General features: G+C 35.3%; 1 protein-coding gene across 1 annotated transcript in view; it reads left to right on the top strand.

The window, feature by feature from the left end:
• Positions 1–22247, top strand: part of ADAMTS19 (ADAM metallopeptidase with thrombospondin type 1 motif 19) — a 214333-nt gene that overhangs the window by 135264 nt on the left and 56822 nt on the right. The window contains exons 11-14 of the mRNA XM_081825619.1: positions 557–707; positions 13924–14025; positions 19429–19559; positions 20475–20647. Coding sequence (XP_081681745.1) covers positions 557–707; positions 13924–14025; positions 19429–19559; positions 20475–20647 — 557 coding nt within the window. The remainder of the gene's footprint in view (positions 1–556; positions 708–13923; positions 14026–19428; positions 19560–20474; positions 20648–22247) is intronic.

Raw genomic sequence — 22247 nt, 5'->3', positions numbered from 1 at the left:
AGTAACCCTTGAGTAGTTCCTAAGGAACATGCGTGATATTGTATGGCCTTCACAAGAATCAGATGCATGATAAAATTAAATGGCACCTCGTAAATGGAAGTTGTATTACAATGTCAAATACTAAAATATCGGTACTATTAATACTCACTTGACAGAGCCTTCCATATATTCTCTCAGCCCCCAAATATAATTGGTTTCTTACCTTTACACATTATTTTTGGGCAAGTTACGCTCCTAGTCTGAGCTTCTTCATCTTATAAGTGTGTATAATAATAATCACCTTACCGTGTTATGGAGATTAGCTGAAAGATCTATGAAAGACCTTTATAATCCAAAACATTCTTTAACTTGAATATTATTATTATTAGGATTATCTTATATAGTTGTATATAAATGATTCTCATATAGGGGATGATTTCTATGGATATTCAGTAGAACTTATAAATCAAAGTAAGAGCATATTTTTAACATTATAAAAATGTTTCCTGTTGCTATGCTAATTATAACAAGTTTTTACATGAAATCCAAAATTTTACACACATCTGCATTTTGCCAGGTCAAAGGCCAGTAACTGCTTGCTACAGACAAACCCCCAGAGTGTCAATTCCGTGATGGTTCCCTCCAAGTTGCCAGGGATGACATACACCGCTGACGAGCAATGTCAGATTCTCTTTGGGCCATTGGCTTCCTTTTGTCAAGAGATGCAGGTAAGGGTTGTGTCCAGATGCGATTTTTTAAGTGTATGTTCACATTCATTGTTTAGAAGCATTGATTGGAGGTGGGAAAGGTAACTTTATTTCAGAGTTTGTGGCTCTTTTGAGAGCACCCCAATCTTGGAAAGAGAGATTTTCTAAGAAAAGGTTATTGCATTTTTTCCCCTAGCACTTTTGGAAGTGATAGAAATAAGGCGTGGACATTTAATCTAAGTCAGGAAGGAATGACCCAAGAATTTCAATTTCAAAAATGGGCACTGAAGTCAAGGAAGTATTTATACTCTGCCAGCTCAGTGCTTCTATTTTAAATCTCTTACTTTCTTACATGGTAGGTAACCGGGTGAAAATATAGTGGAAAAGATACATTGGGGCGCCTGGGTGGCTCAGTTGGTTGGGCGACTGCCTTCGGCTCGGGTCATGATCCCGGAGTCCCGGGATCGAGTCCCGCATCGGGCTCCCTGCTCGGCGGGGAGCCTGCTTCTCCCTCTGACCCTCCCCCCTCTCATGTGCTCTCTCTCTCATTCTCGCTCTCTCAAATAAATAAGATCTTTAAAAAAAAAAAAAAAGATACATGAACATGTAATTGGAGAGGAAGAATTAAATCTTTTAACCCTGAAAATAAAGTGTTAAAAATATGTTCTACCAGAACAAAAACTAGAGAGTACATTTTTAAATAGCTGAACTACAGGAAAGGGGTAAATATATGATGGTAAACTTTGTAATATCTATATATTAATACGCAAATGGTCACTAATTATTCAGAGAGGCAAATGGTATCAGTCTAGAAAATATGAAGTCTGAAAGATTGAGCAAAATGACCTTCTTAATTGATATAAGAATTTTAGCTCTTCTTACTTTCCCTTCTTTCTTTTCTTTTTTCTTTTGGCTGCCCATCCCCTACTTGCCCATCTATTCCCACCTATTCCCAACACACACACACACACACAAACACACACACACACTTTGTATTGCAGGAATAAACTGATAGTCATGCTTAGAGTTAGTTGGTAGCTGTATTTCATTCTACCTAAGTTTCTATGATTGCCTCAAAGGACTTTGGCTTTGTTGAAGATAATGCTGTTTTGAAGTACTAGCAGCATAATTAAAATCCATTATAAGTAAAAAAGCATACGGCTTTTCTCTTCTTTGTAGTTCTTATCCAAGGAGTTTTTTACTTACCATTTTCTTCTTATCCATTTCCCACACTGGTGGGTAAGCTCCAGGAGGGCAGAGAGCATTTCTCCAGCATCTAGCCCAGCGGCTGGCACATGGTAGGCATTCAGTGAGCGTTTGACTTAAGATTAATATAAGTGAATGTATGAAGGAGTTGGAGCTGCCTTAAATGTGACATGTCAAAAAATGTGTAGACTATAGAATCCATCTGGCAATAGTGGAGCTCAAAAGGAACTGTTGGCAGGGTGGCTGGGTGGCTCAGTCAGTTAAGCAACTGATCTTGGTTTTGGCTCAGGTCCTGATCTGAGGTTGTGAGATCGAGTCCTGCGTCAGGATCCATGCTCAGTGTGGAGTCTGCTTGAGATTGTCTCTCTCTGCCCCTCCTCTCTGTCTCTCTCTCTCTCACACACACACACACACACACACACAGGCATAAATCTTTAAAAAAAAAAAAAAAAGGAACTGCTGGTGTAGGTGTGTGATTGTGAGCTGGTTCCCAAGGGTTTGTATGTGGCAAAGTTATAGGTCCTTGAGACTTAGTCTCAGATGTGATGATTCAATAGTAGGTAACTTGGCTCTGTACAATCTGCCCCTGATACATCCCTGACCTTCTTGTTCACTGTTCTCATTCTGGGCCTTCAGACAATCAAAAAAGTGGGTTATAGTCTTCTTTCTTAAATCTTCATGGCAAAACGAGTGTTTTGAGGTACATTTCCGCGTGCTGAGTGAGATTAGCATTGTTTTGGAAAACAGACTAGGCTCTTTCTGCTCCCCATTGTAGTATTATGTGGGAGGTAGTTTCAGTTCACGTGATATAGAGAATTGATAGTGCTGATAAATGTAAAATTTTCATGTTTTAGAAGGCACCCCAAGTGTTAGAAAAACTCTGCAAATGATCAACTGCAGACATGATTTTGGTAAATTTTAGATTATTTTTCACAAGCATTGTATTTAAGAGCTTTTAGAAATTATTTTATATTGCAGTTAGTTAAATCGTACTAATACCATTCTACAATATTTTGAACTCTCAAAAAATGCCTCATAGTACATTAATTATATTTGTGATCTAATTTGATTCCTATAGATATTATATGCCATAGTTATTACTCGGCCCTGTTTTACAACAAATTTTACAAACAAAATTTGAGGCCTGTAGAAGTTAAATAACTGTTAAGTTCTTATACCCATCAGGAGGGAGGGTTAGGTGCAGATCCAAACAATGGAGTACATTTTGACCACTGTGCTTTACTGCCTCTTAGGGAACTCAAACTTCTTTAAGGGTTAAAATCATAGATCAGATCCCAGGGTGCCTGTGTGGCTCAGTCGGTTCAGTGTCTGACTCTTGATTTCAGCTCAGGTCATGATCTCAGGATCATGAGACTAAGCCCCACATTGGGCTCTGCACTGAGCATGGAGTCTGCTTAAGATTGTCTCTCTCCCTCTTCCTCTGCCCTTCCCTGACACCCCATCATATGCTCTCTCTGTGTCTCAAAAAAAAAAAATCATATCCTGTTTATTTAACTGACTTCGTTTCTTCTGCTATAGCATCTGCGTCATCAGGGTTAAGAAATATCTTAATTGACTTATTTTATTTTTCTAAGCTATTCTCCTCTATTATATGTTATTTCTCACTAACCTACCTGCATGGAGTTTCTTCCATCTCTGAAAATGTAAGTGTTTATTATAGGATTTTAAATCTGTATTTCTCAGTGTCCTAGGATGTTGCTGTATTTTTAACTAGGCATTTTGTAAATAAAATTAAGTTTCAGATATTCAGAAATATTCTTTTTTTACCCTCAAGTTTTATGTGTCTGACATTTTTATTGATAAAATCAGTTTTTTCTTTATTTCTATCTGTGGGTAATATTTCTTAAAAATTATTTTTAAAACAATCCTGAAAGAATTGGACTGCTGTGGAAAAGCAACACCTCTGGATCAGGGTTTGATTGGAGAACACTGGTTGGAGGGCCATGAACCCAGTCTTTAATAATGCTTCTGCCTCTTATTAGTTGTGTAGCCTTAGTCAAAAATTTTTTTCTCTTTAAGACACACTATATAAAACAAAAAGTTGGACTATGTTATCTTTCTGAGTCTTAGAGCTAAGAGAATGGACCTCTGTGATTCCACAATCATTTTCTGATACAACTCCTGAAAATCATAAGTTCAATTCCAAATTAGTGCAGAGTACAAAGTGTAGTGCCTAGATCAATAGAGCCATTGAAGAGATTATTTACAAATATAGTCACTGGTTTATAAATATTTCTTTGAGTTCCAACTACTTTTCAAGCACAGCTTTGTACACTAATAATAGAGCAGGAAACAAAGACCCCACCTTTCATGGAGCTTACATTTTTGTTGCAAAAAACAGGCGAAAACATTTATAAATACATTTTAGCAAATACATTTATAACATGTCAGTTGGTAATAAATGTTTTGGAGAGGTGTAAACCCAGGTAAGAAGAATAAGGAGTAAAACCAGGGATTGGGAGGGTAGGAGTGATGTTATTTTCTATAGGGTGATCTGGGAAGGCCTCCTGGAGAAAGTGACATTTATTTTGAGATCTGAAGGCAGTGAGAGAGCAGGCTATGCATTTATCGTGGGAGGAATATGGAAAGAGAAAAGAGAAAGCAGAATGCCCTGGAATGAAGTTTTAATCATGTTTCAAGTTTAAGATGCTCATTAAATATCCAGCTAGAGTTGTAAGTTGGTCCGGGATAGATATTTATGTGGAAGTCATCAATAAGTAGGTGATATTGAAGATGTGATACTAGATGATTACAGCAGGAATGGAGTTAGATAAAAATGACAAGGGAGAGACAGAGAAGTTGGTGACTACCATATTTGGAGACGAGGAACATAAGGAGAAACCAACAAGTAAAACTCTGAAGACATCTGTTGGTAGGAACAGAACCAAGAGAAAGCAAGATCATGGAGGCTCAGTGAAGACATTTTCCAAGTGGAAATGAAAAGGCTGAAAAGAGCGGAGTAAAAAGAAGTCTGAGAATATGTAATTTATTTGTTTTTCCCACAAGATTTGGTACTCTGTGAGTTGGAGCCATCTGGAAATCCCTGAACATGTAAGTGTCAGGAGGTATAACTTAAAAATATAAGGGAAATAGTTGTGAAGTGTGGAATATTGGAGAGTTCTCCTGGTTAAGCCACCCATGTGGATACACATGCAGTCACCACATCTGCTAGTCAGTCATCCAGCCTTTATAAACAAAACATGTCTCTTAGAAGACAGGCTTGGTAACATCGAAGAAATTATCTATCAGTTCTTTTTATTACTGTTCCTCTGGCACCTAAAACAGTGCTCAAAAAATATATGTTAAATGAAGAAGTGAACCAGTTGAATGATGGAATAATGATTCTAAATTTTCACTCATAGTCAAGTCTTGGATATATCATACGTCAGGATAGCATTAAGATAAACTAAATGTTATTCAGTATTAACTCAGTGATTACACAAAAACCAACTATAAGTACAGATGGCTTATGTTTCACATCTTATATGTGAGTTAATCAGGCATCCTATGATCATCCCATTTCCCATCAATTATAAATAAGTATCAGGTTGCATGGAGTGAGGATTCATAGCAACTCTTCTACATGTGTGTCTCTGGTAGAGTCTTAGAGACAATGGCAGTTGGTCCATAGTATTTGAATTAGCTAAGAAATATGGCTTTCCATATGTGTAAACAGATAGTTATACACAAGTGCTGGAGACTCCAACATTACATACATGCTGATCTAATTAATGATGTAAATTTACCCTTAGGATTGTAACTTACATCTGCAAAATGTTTAAAGGAATAGACATCTGTTGAGGCATAAAGACAATGTTTAAATGATTGTGAAACAACTCAACCTCCAGTAATAATAGCTCACTCTTCTGACTTAATGTGCTAACTTCTTGAAGGCTCGTTCCTGAGTCCTAAGTAGTTGGTACTTCTAGAAACTGTGTGTATATAGTTTCTGGCATCTTGTGGCTGAGCCAGCTCCAAACAGCATCAAGTCGTCATAGTAGCTTCCTGAACTTACTTACCCTGGCTCAGAATTCAGAAGTATGGGTGTTTCCCTAGAAACAGTAAGGAGTGGCTGCATGAGAGTTGCATTTTTTGAGTGAGAAGGAAGTATGCTAAAAACCTGAAGACCTCCAGAAAACCTAAGGATCTGCCTTTGGTTTTGGAGTAGGCACATAGTGAATTGGATGTATATTATATCATATAGAAAGCTTCCTGCTTTGATCAAATCATATGGTGACTTAAAAAAGTAATGAAGAAAGTTCCAGTTTCACATTTTTCTTATATTGAATTGGTACATCAAAGGCAATGGACTTCTAAAACCTCCTGTGATCCAGTGAAGAGGCTGCCATTGAAATGAGGTAGATGATGAAGAATTCTAAAAGGCTGAGTCTTTGATCTGGCCTTGTGAAATTCCAGAGGCAACAGGAATTTGGACTTGAAAAGACGTGGCATCAAATAGCCCTGGATGGCTAGTAATTGTTAGGGCAATTAAGATAGCATCACTGATAAAACATGTTGTCAAGATTGATGAAGTTGCCAGGTTAGCCTGGTGATGGGTATTAAAGAGGGCACGTACTGAATGAAGCACTGGGTGTTATACGCAAACAATGAGTCATGGAACACTACATCAAAAACTAATGATGTAATGTATGGTGATTAACATAACATAATAAAATTAAAAAAAAAGATTGATGAAGTTGCAAATTTTAAATCCTTCCTTCCTATAAGAGCAGTAAAACTATGGTGGGTTAGAACTACCAGGAATTGATTCTGAATGTGTCGTATTCTAATCAAAGCTAAATCTTATCCTTCGAGCTTTAGCACTGCCTAGTCTGTGAGGACATGAGTTTCATGGCAACTTACTTGACCACATAATCCAGCTACTTCTTTTCCTAGAACTCATTTTTTCCCATGACTTTTTACTGACATGGGCTTTTATCTTTTTAAGTCCCTATCTTTGTAAATTGCCTATTTACATTTTCACCCATTTTTTCAGTTTTCTGGCTTTTTTCTTGCTGATTTGCTGTTCTATGTTCTAGGTAAAAATTCCTTATGCCTTAGCAATAGTGTGTTTGTTGTGTGTGTACTAACTTTTTATACACTGTCCTTTGTCTCTTAATTTTGAGGTGGACGAATCCATCAAATTCTCCCATGAAGGTTGTGCTATTTATATTTTTTGTTTGTTTCCTTGTTTTTCCATCTTCTACGCATTCTTCCCTACTTTGGAATTAAAATCTTATATAGTACCTTCCCTTTCTTTTAGCTTAAATATTTCTTTAGCACCAGAGACATTTTGGATTTGTTTTTTAATTTATTCATGCAGAGAATTACATATATTAAATAATGTTGATTTATATTACTAGGTATATACACACAGTTTTTCATTTGCTTGATCCTTTTTTCCTTTTCCATTTTATTATGACTTGTGCCTTAAAATCTATTTTGTCTGTCATTAAAACTTCTATTCTGGCTAATATTTTCCATACCTCTATCTTCAGCCTTTCCAGATATAAATATACCTATGGCTATGGATCTAGATATAGATATGTCTACTAGAGAAAAGCAGTATTTTTCTGTTTAAACCAAATAGGGTTTTTTTTTTGTATTTTCATCAGCTAATTTAACATTTTTGCATTTATTTAAATTAGTTTTATTTGGAATTTTAATTCTGTCAACCTGTTTTGTGTTAGTGTTTCATATTTATATTCTATTTTTCCTCTTTTTCTCCTTTACCACTTCCTATTAGAGAAACCATGTTTTCCCCCTGCATTCAAAAATCATACATTCATTATATGCTTTTATGTGTATCAGGAATCATCTTTTTTCTCTCATGGTAAATAGTGTTCCACTGGTAGAGAACCTATTTTCTTTATTAACTCACCCCTTAGTAGACATCTGGGATGTTAGCTATTACGAGTAAGGCTACTCTGATCACTTGTGAATAAATATTTGTGTAGACATGTTTTGTTCTGCAATGTGAGTACATTAACACATTATATATTAATACATTAATTTCTTACAAACTGTGGCCTGGGGACTGGCTCCCTGCTTTTTTAAATAAAGTTTTACTAGAACACAGTCGCCCCCATTTGTTCATATGTTCTCTTTGGCCACCTTCAAGCTACAGTGACAGTGTTGAATAGTTGCAACAGAGACCATATGGCCACAAGCCTAAAATATATACTCTTTGGCACTTTACAGAGTAAGTTTGCTGACCCTGTTGCAGGTACTCTGAATTCTGTTATGTTCCTCTAAAGAGTATCTCCTCTCCGCACTCATCCACAACCCCTACCCCTCCCCAGAGAATTAAGTATTAGATTCAAACTGGAAACTTTGTCTTACCCACCGTGGACAACAGCTCATACCTTCAGTCCACTTTTTCCTTATCTGGCCTATACGGAGTGTGTTCTCTGGATGTGTGGGTCAGGTGCAAGCTGATGACAGGCTTCTCTCTCTTCCTTTTGAGATTGGCCAGTCAGTTTTTAACAGCTTTCACCACAGCAGTGTCTGTCTTCACGAGTCTAAAAAGATGGCATGTTTCTCACTGTTGCTTTAGCCATTTAGTGTCATGCCATGACCACAGCCCATGGTCAGATCAAAGCTACAAAGGTGGTAAACGCAACTTGTGCCAATCCCTTCAGCTCCCCTAAAAAGTTCACCTACCTCTGTTCATTCTCCAGAACCAGCAGGTGGTTGTTTTTTGTATTCTGCCCACAAATGATTGTTGTGATCTACAAGATGGTTGGCCTTGGGGAACTGACTCCACCATTGCAAAAGGGGAATCTTTTTATTTTTTCTCTCTCTTTCATACTAGGGATTTCTGCATCATTTTTCTTTGAAATATTTCAGAGAGTTCCTTTTTACTTTACATTCTTTTTCTTTTCTTTGGAGCTTCATTAACTAGGTCCTGAAAATCTTCCTTTCTCTACATTTCTTCTCACTCCTGACTCTCTCTTTCATACTTTCTGATGTGTTCTGTTCAGGAGTCCTTTGCAGCTTGCCGCCTCATTTTTTTGGCTGGGCTTCGACTGCATTTTTCCCCATGTCTGCTACTCAACTTCTGCCACTAAAGATCTTGAAATATTTGGAGTAGAGGAGGGAAAAGAGAAAAAACATCAAGCTTATTTGACTGCCAGGGGCCAAATCTTCTCTGTTAAAGGATAAAGTTTTTGAGATGTAAATAAGCTACATTTCTAGTATTTTTTCCCCCTATGAGGAAGTTTTATAACATTGGCTAAAATCCAATTATTGTTGCTTTCCATATTCAACATTTATTTAGACTTATCCTCATTTTTATCAGTCTCTTTGCTCACTGTTGTTTTTCAGTCCTTTCCTATGAGATCATATTCCTTATTGAAATACATCAGTTAGAAGTTCCTTTTTGAGAAGATTGGTTGGTGGTAAATATTCAGTTTTTGTTTCCTGGAAAGACTCTTTATTTAACTGTCAGTCTTGAATAAAATTTTAGCTGAGTTCAGGAGTTTACATTGACAGTTATTTTTTTCCTCTTGCCAGTTTGAATACACCATGTACTCACTTGCTGATGTGGGTGCCAAGATGCTATCTTTGCCATTTTCCTAATTTTAAAAGAAAACTTTCAACATTTCACTCTTTTTCATGCTGTTTGTTGTAGAGTTTCATAGGTGTCCAGTAATTGTGAAGACATTTCTTTCAGTGGCTAGTTTGCTAAGATTTTTTTTTTTAATGAATAGATACTGAATTGCATTATGTACTTTGTACCATAGATACAGAAATCATAGATTTTAAAGTTATTGATGCACTTGATTATATTCATCAAATCTCTGATATTATAGTAACCTTGTGTTCTGAAGAAAAACCCAACTTGGCCATGGCATTGCATTTTTTTAATGCTTTGCTGTTAAAACTTAGCATATTTAATCTAGCATATTTAAATCTAGATTAATAAATAAGGTAGATTACTGTTTTCATTTTCTTTTGAAATCCTTGTCTAGTTTGGATATTGTAAGTGTGTTCAAACGTGTTCCTTCTTTTTCTCTTCTCTAGAGAGCTCACATAAAATGAGAATCTAAGTTTTTTGAAAGACTGTTAGTTTTTGGACCAGATGTATCCTTTGTGGGAAGATATTTAACAATCACTTTTAGCTATTTTATTGTTACAGAATAGTTCTGCTTCTCTTTTTCTTCTTCAGTCCGTTTTAGTAAGTTTTTAGTAAGTTTTTTAAAATATCTTTTCATTTCCTGTAAGTTGTCAAGTTTATTGGCAGAAAGTTGTCCATATCTTTTTATTTGTTTAAACTTGACACTATCTGTAGTTATACCTTCATTTTATTCCTAATAGTAGGGTGTTTTTTTTTTTGCCTTCTCTTTTTTCTTTATTAATTTTCAATTTTATTAGTATTTACAAAGAACTATATTCCTGCTTTTTATTATTCCCTTAGAGTCTTTGTTTTCTGTGTTTTAAAATACCCTTCTCCCCCTTTTTCTTCTCTTCTACCCTTAAAAGTACTATGATGATCTGTGATGGAAATGAATGTTTTTAATAATATTATCCCATACTGAATTACATTTGCAACCAAATGTTAACTTATTGAAATTGTATTTTGGAAGATAATATAAGTGGTAGAACAAGGAGTTACATGTACAAGATTTCATTGTTACTTCCATATGTATGCCCCTAAGATTTTTTTTATTTTTTTAATTTAAAAAAATTTTTTAAAGATTTTATTTATTTATTTGACAGGGAGAGACACAGCGAGAGAGGGAACACAAGCAGGGGGAGTGGGAGAGGGAGAAGCAGGCTTCCCGCTGAGCAGGGACCCGATGCGGGGCTCGATCCCAGGACCCCTGGGATCGTGATTTGAGCCGAAGGCAGATGCTTAACTGACCAAGCCACCCAGGCACCCCAAGATTTTTTTATTTTGACATAAATTTCAGAACATCTTAATGTAACTATTTGTTATAAAGAAAGATATGAGTATAGGTTATCTTTGAAGATAAAATTTATGATTTTTATACATGGACAATTAATCTTCCACTTAAATTATTTCATTTAAACTATATGGTATTTTTATGTAAACATTTTTAAAAGCCTACTTGAGATAAACATCCAAATTCCTGTTATATGCTTTTAATGGTCTTTTCTTATTATGGAAGAATTTTAAAAAAGAATATTGCATTATTATTTATTAGTTTTCTAGGAAAAGCTGAGGTGTGCATTTCTGTCCTGGATTCCTATGCAAAGCTTTGAATTTGAAGTTTTAAAGTTCTTTTCTTAATTGATACATTAAGTGCTTTTAGCAATTCAGTTGCAAAAATTATGACTCTGGGGCGCCTGGGTGGCTCAGTTCCCTGCTCGGAGGGAAGCCTGCTTCTCCCTCTCCCACTCCCCCTGCTTGTGTTCCCTCTCTCGCTGTCTCTCTCTGTGTCAAATAAATAAATAAAATCTTAAAAAAAAAAAAAAGCAATTGGCTTATTAAAAAAAAAAAAAATTTGACTCTAGCCTAACATATACGGAGTGGGGAGCCTGAGGCAGGGATGGATCTCAGGACCATGAGATCATGACCTGAGCCAAAATCAGGAGTTGGACCCTTAACCGACTGAGCCACCCAGGTGCCCCTTGCCCCTTAATAGTATCCTTGTAATATCTTAAGAAGGGCTTGATATTAGCCTTCATATCCACATCTGAGATATTCTACTTCTCAAGGTGAAAACAGTCCATACCATTTCTTCAACATTTTCTTGTGTTACTTTTGACAGTTTAGTTTGAAATCCTGAATCTGAGTTATTTTTAAGAATGAGGCTGTAATTTACTTCCCATAAGATCCCTGGACCTGCAGAACATAAAGGGTAAAGAGATCTCCTCTCTGAGAGATTTATTCTACATGATTGTGCTTATCTTGAAAAGCTGCCAAGTTTGCTTTTATGCTCCCAGCACCTCAAGTGGGAATCAATTAGAGTACCTGCTGTTTTGAATAGCAGATAATAGTGGAAGGTCAGAATTTAGACCACCAACAGTGTTCAGTAAACCAGTATTATTATAAAACTACAGTATACAAGATTTGCTTTTTTGTTCAATATGCATTTGTTAACTAATGAGCTTGGCAAAAATAACTCATGTAATAATACAGCTAAGATTTATTGAATACACATAAAGCAAACTTGTTCTTTGTTGGCAAATTTAGCATTTGATCCCATGATTAAATGACAACCTTAACAGAAAGGTATTAAGGGGAAAAATACATTTAGGAACTATGATTCTTAGGTTAGAGATCCATTAATTCAAATATAAACGTGTACACAAAAGTACATGATAAAAAACCTATCTGTTTATTTGAAAGAGTCTAAAATATTGCAGAGAAGCAACTTGATTTAGACATTGACATTCTTTAAAATAAATCCCTGGATGAATTTTTGGTAAATGTTATATGTAAACAAAGCATGTAAGTTAAGCTAAATCATTGCCTAAATATAATGCGATATATTTGGATGAAGTATTTTGAAGCGGAAAAGCTATCACAGCAGATAAAATAAGGGGAATAGGATATATCCCACTCTTGCCATACATTATATAATTTTTAAGAGAAATTATATTTTTATTTTTATTTTTTTTTAAAGATTTTATTTATTTATTTGAGAGAGAGAATGAGATAGAGAGCATGAGAGGGGGGAGGGTCAGAGAGAGAGGCAGACTCCCTGCTGAGCAGGGAGCCCGACGCGGGACTCGATCCCGGGACTCCAGGATCATGACCTGAGCCGAAGGCAGTCGCTTAAACAACTGAGCCACCCAGGCGCCCTGAGAAATTATATTTTTAAAGAAAGAAAGAATAGGAAAATATTATTTGGGGCCTTGTGACAAATTCAGTATTAGAATTGTAACTAACCTGCTTAAAGCATTCATTTAAATATCTTTCCCAAAGTATTTAATAAATTTGGGTCATAAGCTAATTTTTACTTTGTGGTGATTTTTCATCTATTTTGCCTATACCATCAGAGTAAACCCCCTAAAATAGCCTTTTTATCTTCTCAACCTGCTGGTCAACTGCTAAGTGGCTTCTTTTTCCCTCCAAATATGGAGTCCCTCGTCCTTCGTGGTATTCAAGACTTGGTTTTTCAATCTTTAAAATCTTGTTTACTTTAAAATCTCGTTTGAGACTGTGCCTTTCACATTGCCATGACTTATTCTCTTTATTGATCTGTCTTCCTCCACCTTCTCCACGTATCTGGATAGGTAACGCAGTCATCTTCACTCTGCATTACTCCAATCACCTTTAAATGTCCCTCGTGGATTTCATACTTCTATGAAATGTGAATGGATCCTGTGCGCCTCATTCTGTCTCTGGGATGGCAGCCACTGGAGCTGGGGCTTAGGTTTCTGACAGTCTTCCTTCCTGCCTGTTTTCAGAGTTCTCTTCTTTCACGGTTACTATGTCTCTGCTGCCCAATCCCAGGATTTTTGCTATTCCCTCTAACTTTTCCCTGGAAAAAGTTCATTGTATCCTGGAGACCTAGAACTCATTCAGACTGAGGTGAAAATGACTGATAACAGAGTCTGTATTGTGTCAAGGGCCAAAGCTATTTGGTGAAAGAATGAAATACTAACCATGGCCTTTCAGCGTAAAGCAGAGCGTAAGTGAGGGCAGGCTTTAGGACACCGGGCACTAAATTCATACCACAAACACATCACTTTTATTCTTCCAGCCTGGTTCATGGAATGGTACAAATAATGGTTTTTAGCCTACACTGTTCTGTTGTAGCTACTTAATCTTGAGTAATCACATGTGTCTTATTTAAGAAATGTACAAATATTTAAATATATTAAACAGATTTTCTGTTTTTCATGTATCAATATTCTCATCACTATACATCAGCCATATGCTATCTCAATGATAAGTTTATATGAGAAGTACCTAAAGCATATTTTTCTTCAGACAATTTCTGTTGTTCTATCAAAACAGCTTTCTCAAAAATTATTGACTTCACCTCAAAAATATGATGCCTCTCCTTATTAGTTATTATGGCCTTGTTTTCAGCATGTTATTTGCACAGGGTTATGGTGCAAGGTAGAGGGTGAGAAAGAATGCAGAACGAAGCTAGATCCACCAATGGATGGAACTGATTGTGACGCTGGTAAGGTAAGTCATTTGAGTCGTCTGAAGTTAATTAAGAACATGGAATGAAACTCAAGAAACTCGTACTTTCTTCTGCCAGTTATATATGTATCCATCTTAATACCAGTGGAATACCTTCAGTAAATACATAAAAAATTTTCAGTATTTCACTTATTTTCAATTTTAACTTTTATATTTTACCAAATCTATGGTTGTTTTGTTAACATAAATGCAGTTTTTTTATTATTGTTGCTTATGAGAACATTGAAAGATATGTGTATCACTTTAACCAAAAAAATGAATTTATTTTTAGTATTTAAGTTAAACAGAGGTAAATAATCACAAATAATAGCATATAGTCAAACTTCCAGAGCTAATGAATCCTTTCAGTTATAAAACATTGTCTCAGAAAAGCCACTGAGTATAATTTTTCCTTGTCATTTCAAACATCATAAATAAAATATTCTAACTGACATTTTGAAGATTAGTAAATATTTGGCTGAGTTGTTTAATATGTTTCATAAAGTTACAGAAATATTTATTAATACACATTTCCATATCACAGTAATTGCTGTTGAAAATTAATTTTCTTTTGATTTTCATATCAAAATTATTGCTGTTGAAAAATAATTTTCTTTTGAAGAATATGAAGGAGGTAGATTCCATCTAAATATATAGCCATAGTTAAACTTACTCAAAAGATAACAGTTCAGTAGCTTACATTATTTTCTAATGTTTATTCTGTAAAGAGAAAGCAGAATGGTTAATCACTTTACTCATTATAGATATAAGATCAGACACCTTGCCTCTGAAGAACATATATGTTTATTACATTTAAAAAGAAACAACAACTTAAAGCTTACTTGGAGTGAATTACTTAATGAAAACAATGAAGTTATATAGAATGCTAGCTTAAAAACACATTGTTTTTAAAAATGAACATTATGGAAATTCAGCCTTTCCACTGCTAGAATTTTGTGCAAAGGAAATGCACGTCTTTCACAAAGACAGATGTGTGTGCATGTAAATACACACACACACAAGTACTTATGTAAGGATGCAATTTGCAATGATGAGCATGAGAAACAATGAAAATATTCATGATGTGGAGAATGGTTACAATGTAGCTGTTAAAAGAATGAGGTAGATGTATACATACAAACTGAAAAAATCTAAAAGACATGATGATTAATATGTAGGCATGTCAGAAAAATTAATACTTTGATACCCTTTGATATTTACCAAAAAACCAGTTATGAATACACACATACATTGTATATATTACTAAACTCCTAGAAAATGGTTTGAAAATATAAACTCCAAACTGTAATTAGTAGTTAGCTCTTGAGAGGGAAGTGGGATTGATGGCTGAAAGCAAGGGTAGCTGAGGGTAAATAAAATTATTTTCCCAGACACTTTTGGGTTGTTTGACATAATCGTGTCATCATTTATTACTTCTATGATTTCTCTAATTAAAAAAGAAAAAATGTACAAACTGTTTAAGTACAAAATATCTTTAAGACTAGAAATGTTTTATCACTAGATACAATCAACAGAAAAATGTTTTCTGGAAAGGGAATTTCTGTGAATTATCAGCCAGTTGTTTACAGACTGTGCCAGATGTTTTTCTGTGAGTTTATATGGAGAGTCAGAATCTGGGTTGGTTTTATTTATTTTTTTAATTATACACAAAAGTACAATAATGTGTGCGTATTGGGCAAGCCTCACAGTATTATGTTGAGTAATTTATTGCTGGAATCATAAAATTCTCCCCCAGCTATAATTTTTATCTTTCCTGAAACATGAAAACCCTAATAAAGAAAGATAACCAACTATTCAGCCGTATTTCTTCAAACATCACACAACCCATTCTTCTTAGTTCTTTAGCAATATAAAATCCCTTCATTTTTATAAACTGATGTCCTCAGTATTTTTCTGCTATTATTTTTTTCATCTGATATTTATGAGAATGATTTGCATTCTTGAAGGTCTCTAAAATAAACTTAATTCTTTTAGCCATCAAAGTTGTAATTGCTCATCAAAAGTAAAATGTTTTTATTTCCCTCTAATTGTGCTAACAATATTCTTTTAGCGGTTCTGTAATGCTTTTGTATTGAAATAACTAATGGACTTCTCAGTTCCTCAGACCAGGTGGGCTTCTTCAAATATCCATCTGTTCCTGCTGTTCTAGGAGCCATTATGAAAATAGTTTCCAAAACTCTGCTGAGGAGTGCTGTAGTGTTAAAATATTTGAATGCTTTCAACCTCACACAAAACGCTGCTAGCCTGGTACACTGCAAACCAAGAAACAAAAAGGGGAATTTTTTTACAATTTGTTACAAGATTGTGTAATTTTGTAATTTTTGATAGTGTAGAGTGATGTTAATCTAGCTATATAACTAGGTCATCTAGGAGTGTATAATTAAGTCTGAGAAGGTGCCTACAGAATTTTATGATTCAAAATAATTGTAAAGATAGGGATTTATCTACACTTTCTATATAGCCTTTTCCAAATTAAAAGCAGCCTTTTTCTTTCTTCTCTTCTTTTTATAATTCTATCACCTATGTTTACATCTACGTTTAACAGATGCTAAAGAGTTGGTAAATGATGTAGTAAAACCCAAGAAATCTATGTTTTTTCACTGACAAAACCTGCTAGGAATTGGGGGAGGGGAAAGGCAAGTTAAATACAAATTTAATAAAATTTTAGCCTGTTTTGAAGAATTCTACGTAATATATTTTAGTTATTTACTTCCCTAAATTGAGATTCTTGAAATTTACCCTCATGATTCTTTATTGAAAATATAATGACTGTAATATCCTTACACTCACACATTTGCATATGTAGAGAGTTTATTGCCTTTTGTCCTCCTCTTCTCTCATCCAACAATGTATGTACAAGAAGATTTGATTAGACAATGATGTTCCCTTTGTCATCTTCACAGACCTCTTCCAATCTGATGTTTTCATGAACTCTCCAGACATGTCCACATAGAAACTTGACAGAATGGAAATACAGTCAATTTTTTAGATCATGTACTGTCCCAGAAATAACTTATATTTTATATTTCCTTAGCATTTTCATAAATCAGACTGAATTAGTAGATATGACAAATTTTGTCTTTTTAAAACCAGGTGTAATATCATTTTTGGGGGGCTTGAAAATACAAATGAAGCAAAATATGCTGCCAGAAAATATATGAAAAGCATCATTAGGGTCATTTTATACATAAACCGAATGGAATATATTATATAATAATTTAAACAAAAACCAAATGGAACAAAACTGTACTATAATTTAAACAAAACATTTAACACTTCCCTCAATGTTGAAGTACAACACCAACTAGAAGACACAAAGGCAGGTTCTCCCTGGTTTCATCCAGAGATCTGGTTCTCTGCAAGGTGATGAACTTTAAATACTATACTATGCTTTCTTTAAATTTCACTGGTTTCTGTATGCAAATTTAGCTTGTAGATCTGTCTCTATTTCTCTTCATCTGCCCCATGTGGTCTGGTTTAAATGATGTGCAAGCCCAGATGCTGGTCTTTTACAACATATTTTTAGTCTGCTGTGAATGCTAGCCCAGCCTTTCAACGCCAGCTTGCTGCTAAATGAGCAAAGAGCTATGATATTCACAACGGGAAACATAAACACCCTTCAAGTAGGCCAGAACGATTTGACCAACTGAAGTTTGACAGTTTTCATGTTGGATTTTTTTTTTCCATGAATGGCATTAGATTGTTAATCCTTAACGCCAGCAAATTGTTTAAAAGGACATGGTTTCCCCCCTTCTGCAATTTTCAGACTGAATCTTCACACAAAATCTCAATTTAATGACAATCTTCATACAAAATCTCAGTGTACTGCGCTATCAATACACTGAGTTGTTGAGATTTTTTTTTCAAGCATAGATTTAAAAGTTCTTGAAATCTGAAAGAGGTTGAATTTAAAATCTGACATTATTGGAAAAAATCTGCAGGAACTAATTATTTTATTGCCTAGAAAAGCATTATCTGGGCTCACACAAACCTATGTAGCATAGTTTTCTAAATTCTCTCCTCTAAAAACAGCATTTAAAAACCTAATCTCAAAATAAATTCTAAAGAGATATAAATCAGTTAAGATCAGAATGAATAGAATTTTGGTTAGACTTCTAGAAACTAATTAATGACATTAATATAATAGTACATACAATTTGTCATTATCATTATTAATTATTGTTAACTTTTATTAAGTTTAGTATGGGCTACGCACTGTGCTTAGTGCTTCATTCTACTCCTGCAAAGTCCATTAGGTAAATATGATTATCATTCACATTTTGAAATGGGAAACGTGAAGATTAGAGTGTTTCTCTAATTTCTGCAAAATCCCTTATAAATCATGTTGCTATTAAGTGCAGAAAATTGTTTAGATCTGGAAGGATCAGCTTGCTCAACTCCATCTACAGTCATTAATCTGAATTTTGCTAATATTTACTTATTATTCTCAACATGATTTTGTTCAGTTAATTTTACTTTTAACATGTTTGCCATGACCGTGATATATCTGATTTTTCAGAAATAAAGAGAAATTATTATAGTTTACCTTCCAAGTCTTGGCACCCATTCCTTGGCGGCCCCAGAAACGGCCTCTTCGGCTGCCTTTGTTTAAAGTGGATGAAAATATAAATATAAACAAGAGAATGAGTATATTCCTTTCTCTTCTTTCATGGTTATCTTTCTCAGTTAATCAATACAAAATAAGCTGCAGAATAAGTGGAAGGAAGTGACGGAATTTCATAGAATCCATTTGCCTAAGTCTTTCAAGTAAACGGCTTTCAAAAGAAAACTTGCTGTAATGTTAACGTTTATATTTGATGGGAACTCTTTCAGAAAAAAGAAAGAAGGCATAAAGGAAAGTGCTAAAATTAAATCATACTTTTTTTTTAATTACAAGGAAAGAAAACCACCAACATTTCAAATCACAGTTGCTAGGTTTGCCAAAATGTCTGCTTCACTCCAGTTATGGAAGAACATTTAGGTTTTATTTTCCATTCTGATGTATGACTCTGTGCTTTTGTCATTTGTCCGTTTTAAACTGTTATGTTTCTTAGACTGTGTTAGTTTTCCTTTGTGGCTGTGCCACCCCAACTTCCCTCTTTACCCTATCTCTGTCGTACGTACTGAATTCTCAGGGCTGTCCTGCGAATATGGGTGCGCTGTTTTCGTAACAAGACCATATGATCTGACAGGAGAACTGAGAGAACGGACCATTATATCACTATGACAAGAAGCAAATGCCAACTTATGTTTGGTCTTTTTCAATTTGTATGTGTGGGGCTCTAGGAGGCGTGATTTAATCGCAATCCCAGTGACTCTGTAAGCCAGTGAATGATTTTCCGTTGTGCCCTGATTTGTTCACCTAAGACATAACTTTTGGAATAGTGGTGTAAGGCTGGAGAATGTACCAGCAGGACCTCAGCACCTGGACATGTGGCCGGAGAGTGGAGCGAGTGGAGCCCCTGTAGCCGAACCTGCGGTTCTGGGATCAGCAGTCGGGAGCGCAAATGTCCTGGGTAAACGCCAAAGTTCCTGGATCGGGGGAGGGCATTTTTTCCCTCAATTTCCAAAGGCAAAGGTTTTACTGATAAACAGTGTTGGAAAGCAGAAGAAGCCCCTCAAACCCCACCCCATGTTGGGAAACAGAAAAATCCCTCAAATTGTTTAAATGATAAAAAAATCTCCCAAGAAGAAAATAAGACCACCGCTTCTAAGAACAAAGAATTAAATGTTGCATGGGGTGGTTTCTTGAGTAAATCAAAGAAACTGGTGTGTTTAAATGAGCAGGGAGACATGCATTAGAAAAAGTAAGTCCACAATGAAGGGACCTGTGAGAAGGCAGGAAGGTGATGGGACTTCAGGAAGGGAGGGAAGGAGAGCAAAATCAACATCAATATAAGTAAGGAGTGTTGAAAAATGAAGATGTGCTAAGCACGTGTGCAGATAGGGAGCATTTCAGGGTCCGCTTGCTCAACCCCATGCTTCCTAGAGTGATCCCAGGGAGGCGCGTGAGAAAATCATTTCAGCGTTATGCTTTTACTCTTGGTGTGGGCTCAGTGGCACGATTCCTTCATAAGCAGTTTTAAAGAAAGGATGTAAAAATGCCAAACGCCTTCACGGGAATCACAGGCTTTCTATTTTGCTCCCAGCCTCTGCCCTTTACTCTTCCATTTCCATGGCAAGTTGGCTTTTATTTCTCATGTGTTTTAGAAGTTAATTGATTGAGAATAGGAAATATATATATATATATATGGTTTTTTAATAAACATATGGATTTCCTCCCATTAGCAGTCATTTAATGTATCCACATTTTCAAAAGTAGATTTAATATAAAGGATTATACCTTATTAATTCAATGCCTTTTAATTTTTTTAAATGAGTAGTTAACATTAAAATAAGATAAAATTGATTATTTGTACTATCTCTTCTAGGCTAGGTTCTGAAGCAAGGGATTGTAATGGTCCCAGAAAACAATACAGAATATGTGAGAATCCACCTTGTCCTGCAGGTTTGCCTGGATTCAGAGACTGGCAATGTCAGGCCTATAGTGTTAGAACTTCATACCCAAAGCATGTTCTTCAGTGGCAAGCTGTCATGGATGAAGGTATGACAACCCACATCACCACCGTCTTAATTAAGTAGACTTCTAGATTTGCAAAATGTTTTACAGTAGTAGTCAGTATTATATAATAGATGATACAGATTATATTCTAAATATTTCAGAGCTCTCTTTTTTTGAACCCTAATGACCTATAATAATCACAAGCACTGACTCCAAGTATATATTTTTTTAAATGCAGAGTATATTATTACACACCAATTAGATGAACTAAAATTTTTTTTTAAAAAGTGACAATAGGAAATGCTGGTGAGGATGAGGAGAAACTGGATCTCATACATCACTGATTGGAATGTAAATGGTACAGCCACTCTGAAAAATAACTTGGTAGTTTCTTAAATAACTCAATATACATTTTTCATACAATTTAGAAAACACACTCCTGGGCATTTTTCCCAATGAAGTGAAAATTTACAACCATAAAAAATCACATGCATGAATGTTTGTAGCAGCTTTATTTTCAATAGCCAAAAAATGGAAACAACCAAAAAAGTTCTGAGTACCTGAATGGTCAGACACACTGAGGTATATCCATACCCTGGGATACATGCAACAATAAAAGGAAAAAACTATTGAAATGTGTAGTGACTTGGTGAATTTCAGAGCTTTATGCTGAGTGAAAAGAACCAATCTCAAAACATCAGATATTCTGTGCTTCCATTTATATAACTTATTCCATTTATATAACTTATATATAATATATTCTGTGGTTCCATATATATATGACAAAACTGTAGAGATGGAAAACAGAATAAAGGTTGCCAGAAGTCAATGATGGTGGTGGGGAAAAGGATAGATGGGTGTTATTATAAAGGGGTAGCATAAGGTAGAACTTTGTGCTGATAAAACTCTTAAATATATTGATTGTGCTGGTGGTTATAAAATCTACACATGTGATAAAATGGCCCAGAAGTATACACACACCTGCACCGATGTCCATTTCCTGGGTTTGCTATTGTACTGTAGTTACCAAAGTGTAACCACTGGGGTAAACTGGGGACAAGGTATATGAGATCTCTGTACTATTTTTGCAACTTCCTGTAAGTCTTTAATTATTTCAGAATAAGAATGTTAAGTAAATTATATGCTATCTTATTACTTAAGAATTAGTTAGGGGGGCATCTGGGTGGCTCAGTCGGTTAAGCATCTGATTCTTAGTTTCGGCTCAAGTCATAGTCCAGGATCAGGCTCCACGCTCAGCAGGGAGTCTGCTTGAGATTCTCTCTGTCTCTCTCTCTGTCCCTCCTGCTTGTGCTTTCTCTCTAGTAAATAAATAAATCTTTAAAAAAAAAAGAATTACTTAGAAATAACTTAATAACTTCTTTACTTAAGATAGTTCCTGCCCATGGTCAGTCAGTGAGCTATGGGTTTGAGCTACAGTTACCAAACATGGTGGTGAATTTTCTGACTTACCTGACCATCATGCCCCTAGTCTCTCCTGTCCTGATTTGGACTTAGTCAATTTGTACTGTGCTTTTCCATCATTTCAATAATATGCTTGTCAATAGCCTAAATTCCATTGTTGATCAATTTCAGTGCACCTGACAGAAACCTTCTCTTCATGTAGCCTTCTGAACACAGAAGC

Source organism: Leptonychotes weddellii, chromosome 7 (genome assembly GCF_054177405.1).
Source record: "Leptonychotes weddellii isolate Sample4059 chromosome 7, ASM5417740v2, whole genome shotgun sequence".
Taxonomy (NCBI): Eukaryota; Metazoa; Chordata; class Mammalia; order Carnivora; family Phocidae; genus Leptonychotes; species Leptonychotes weddellii.
Note: the sequence above shows the minus strand (reverse complement) of the source record. Positions and strands in the feature narration are given on the sequence as shown.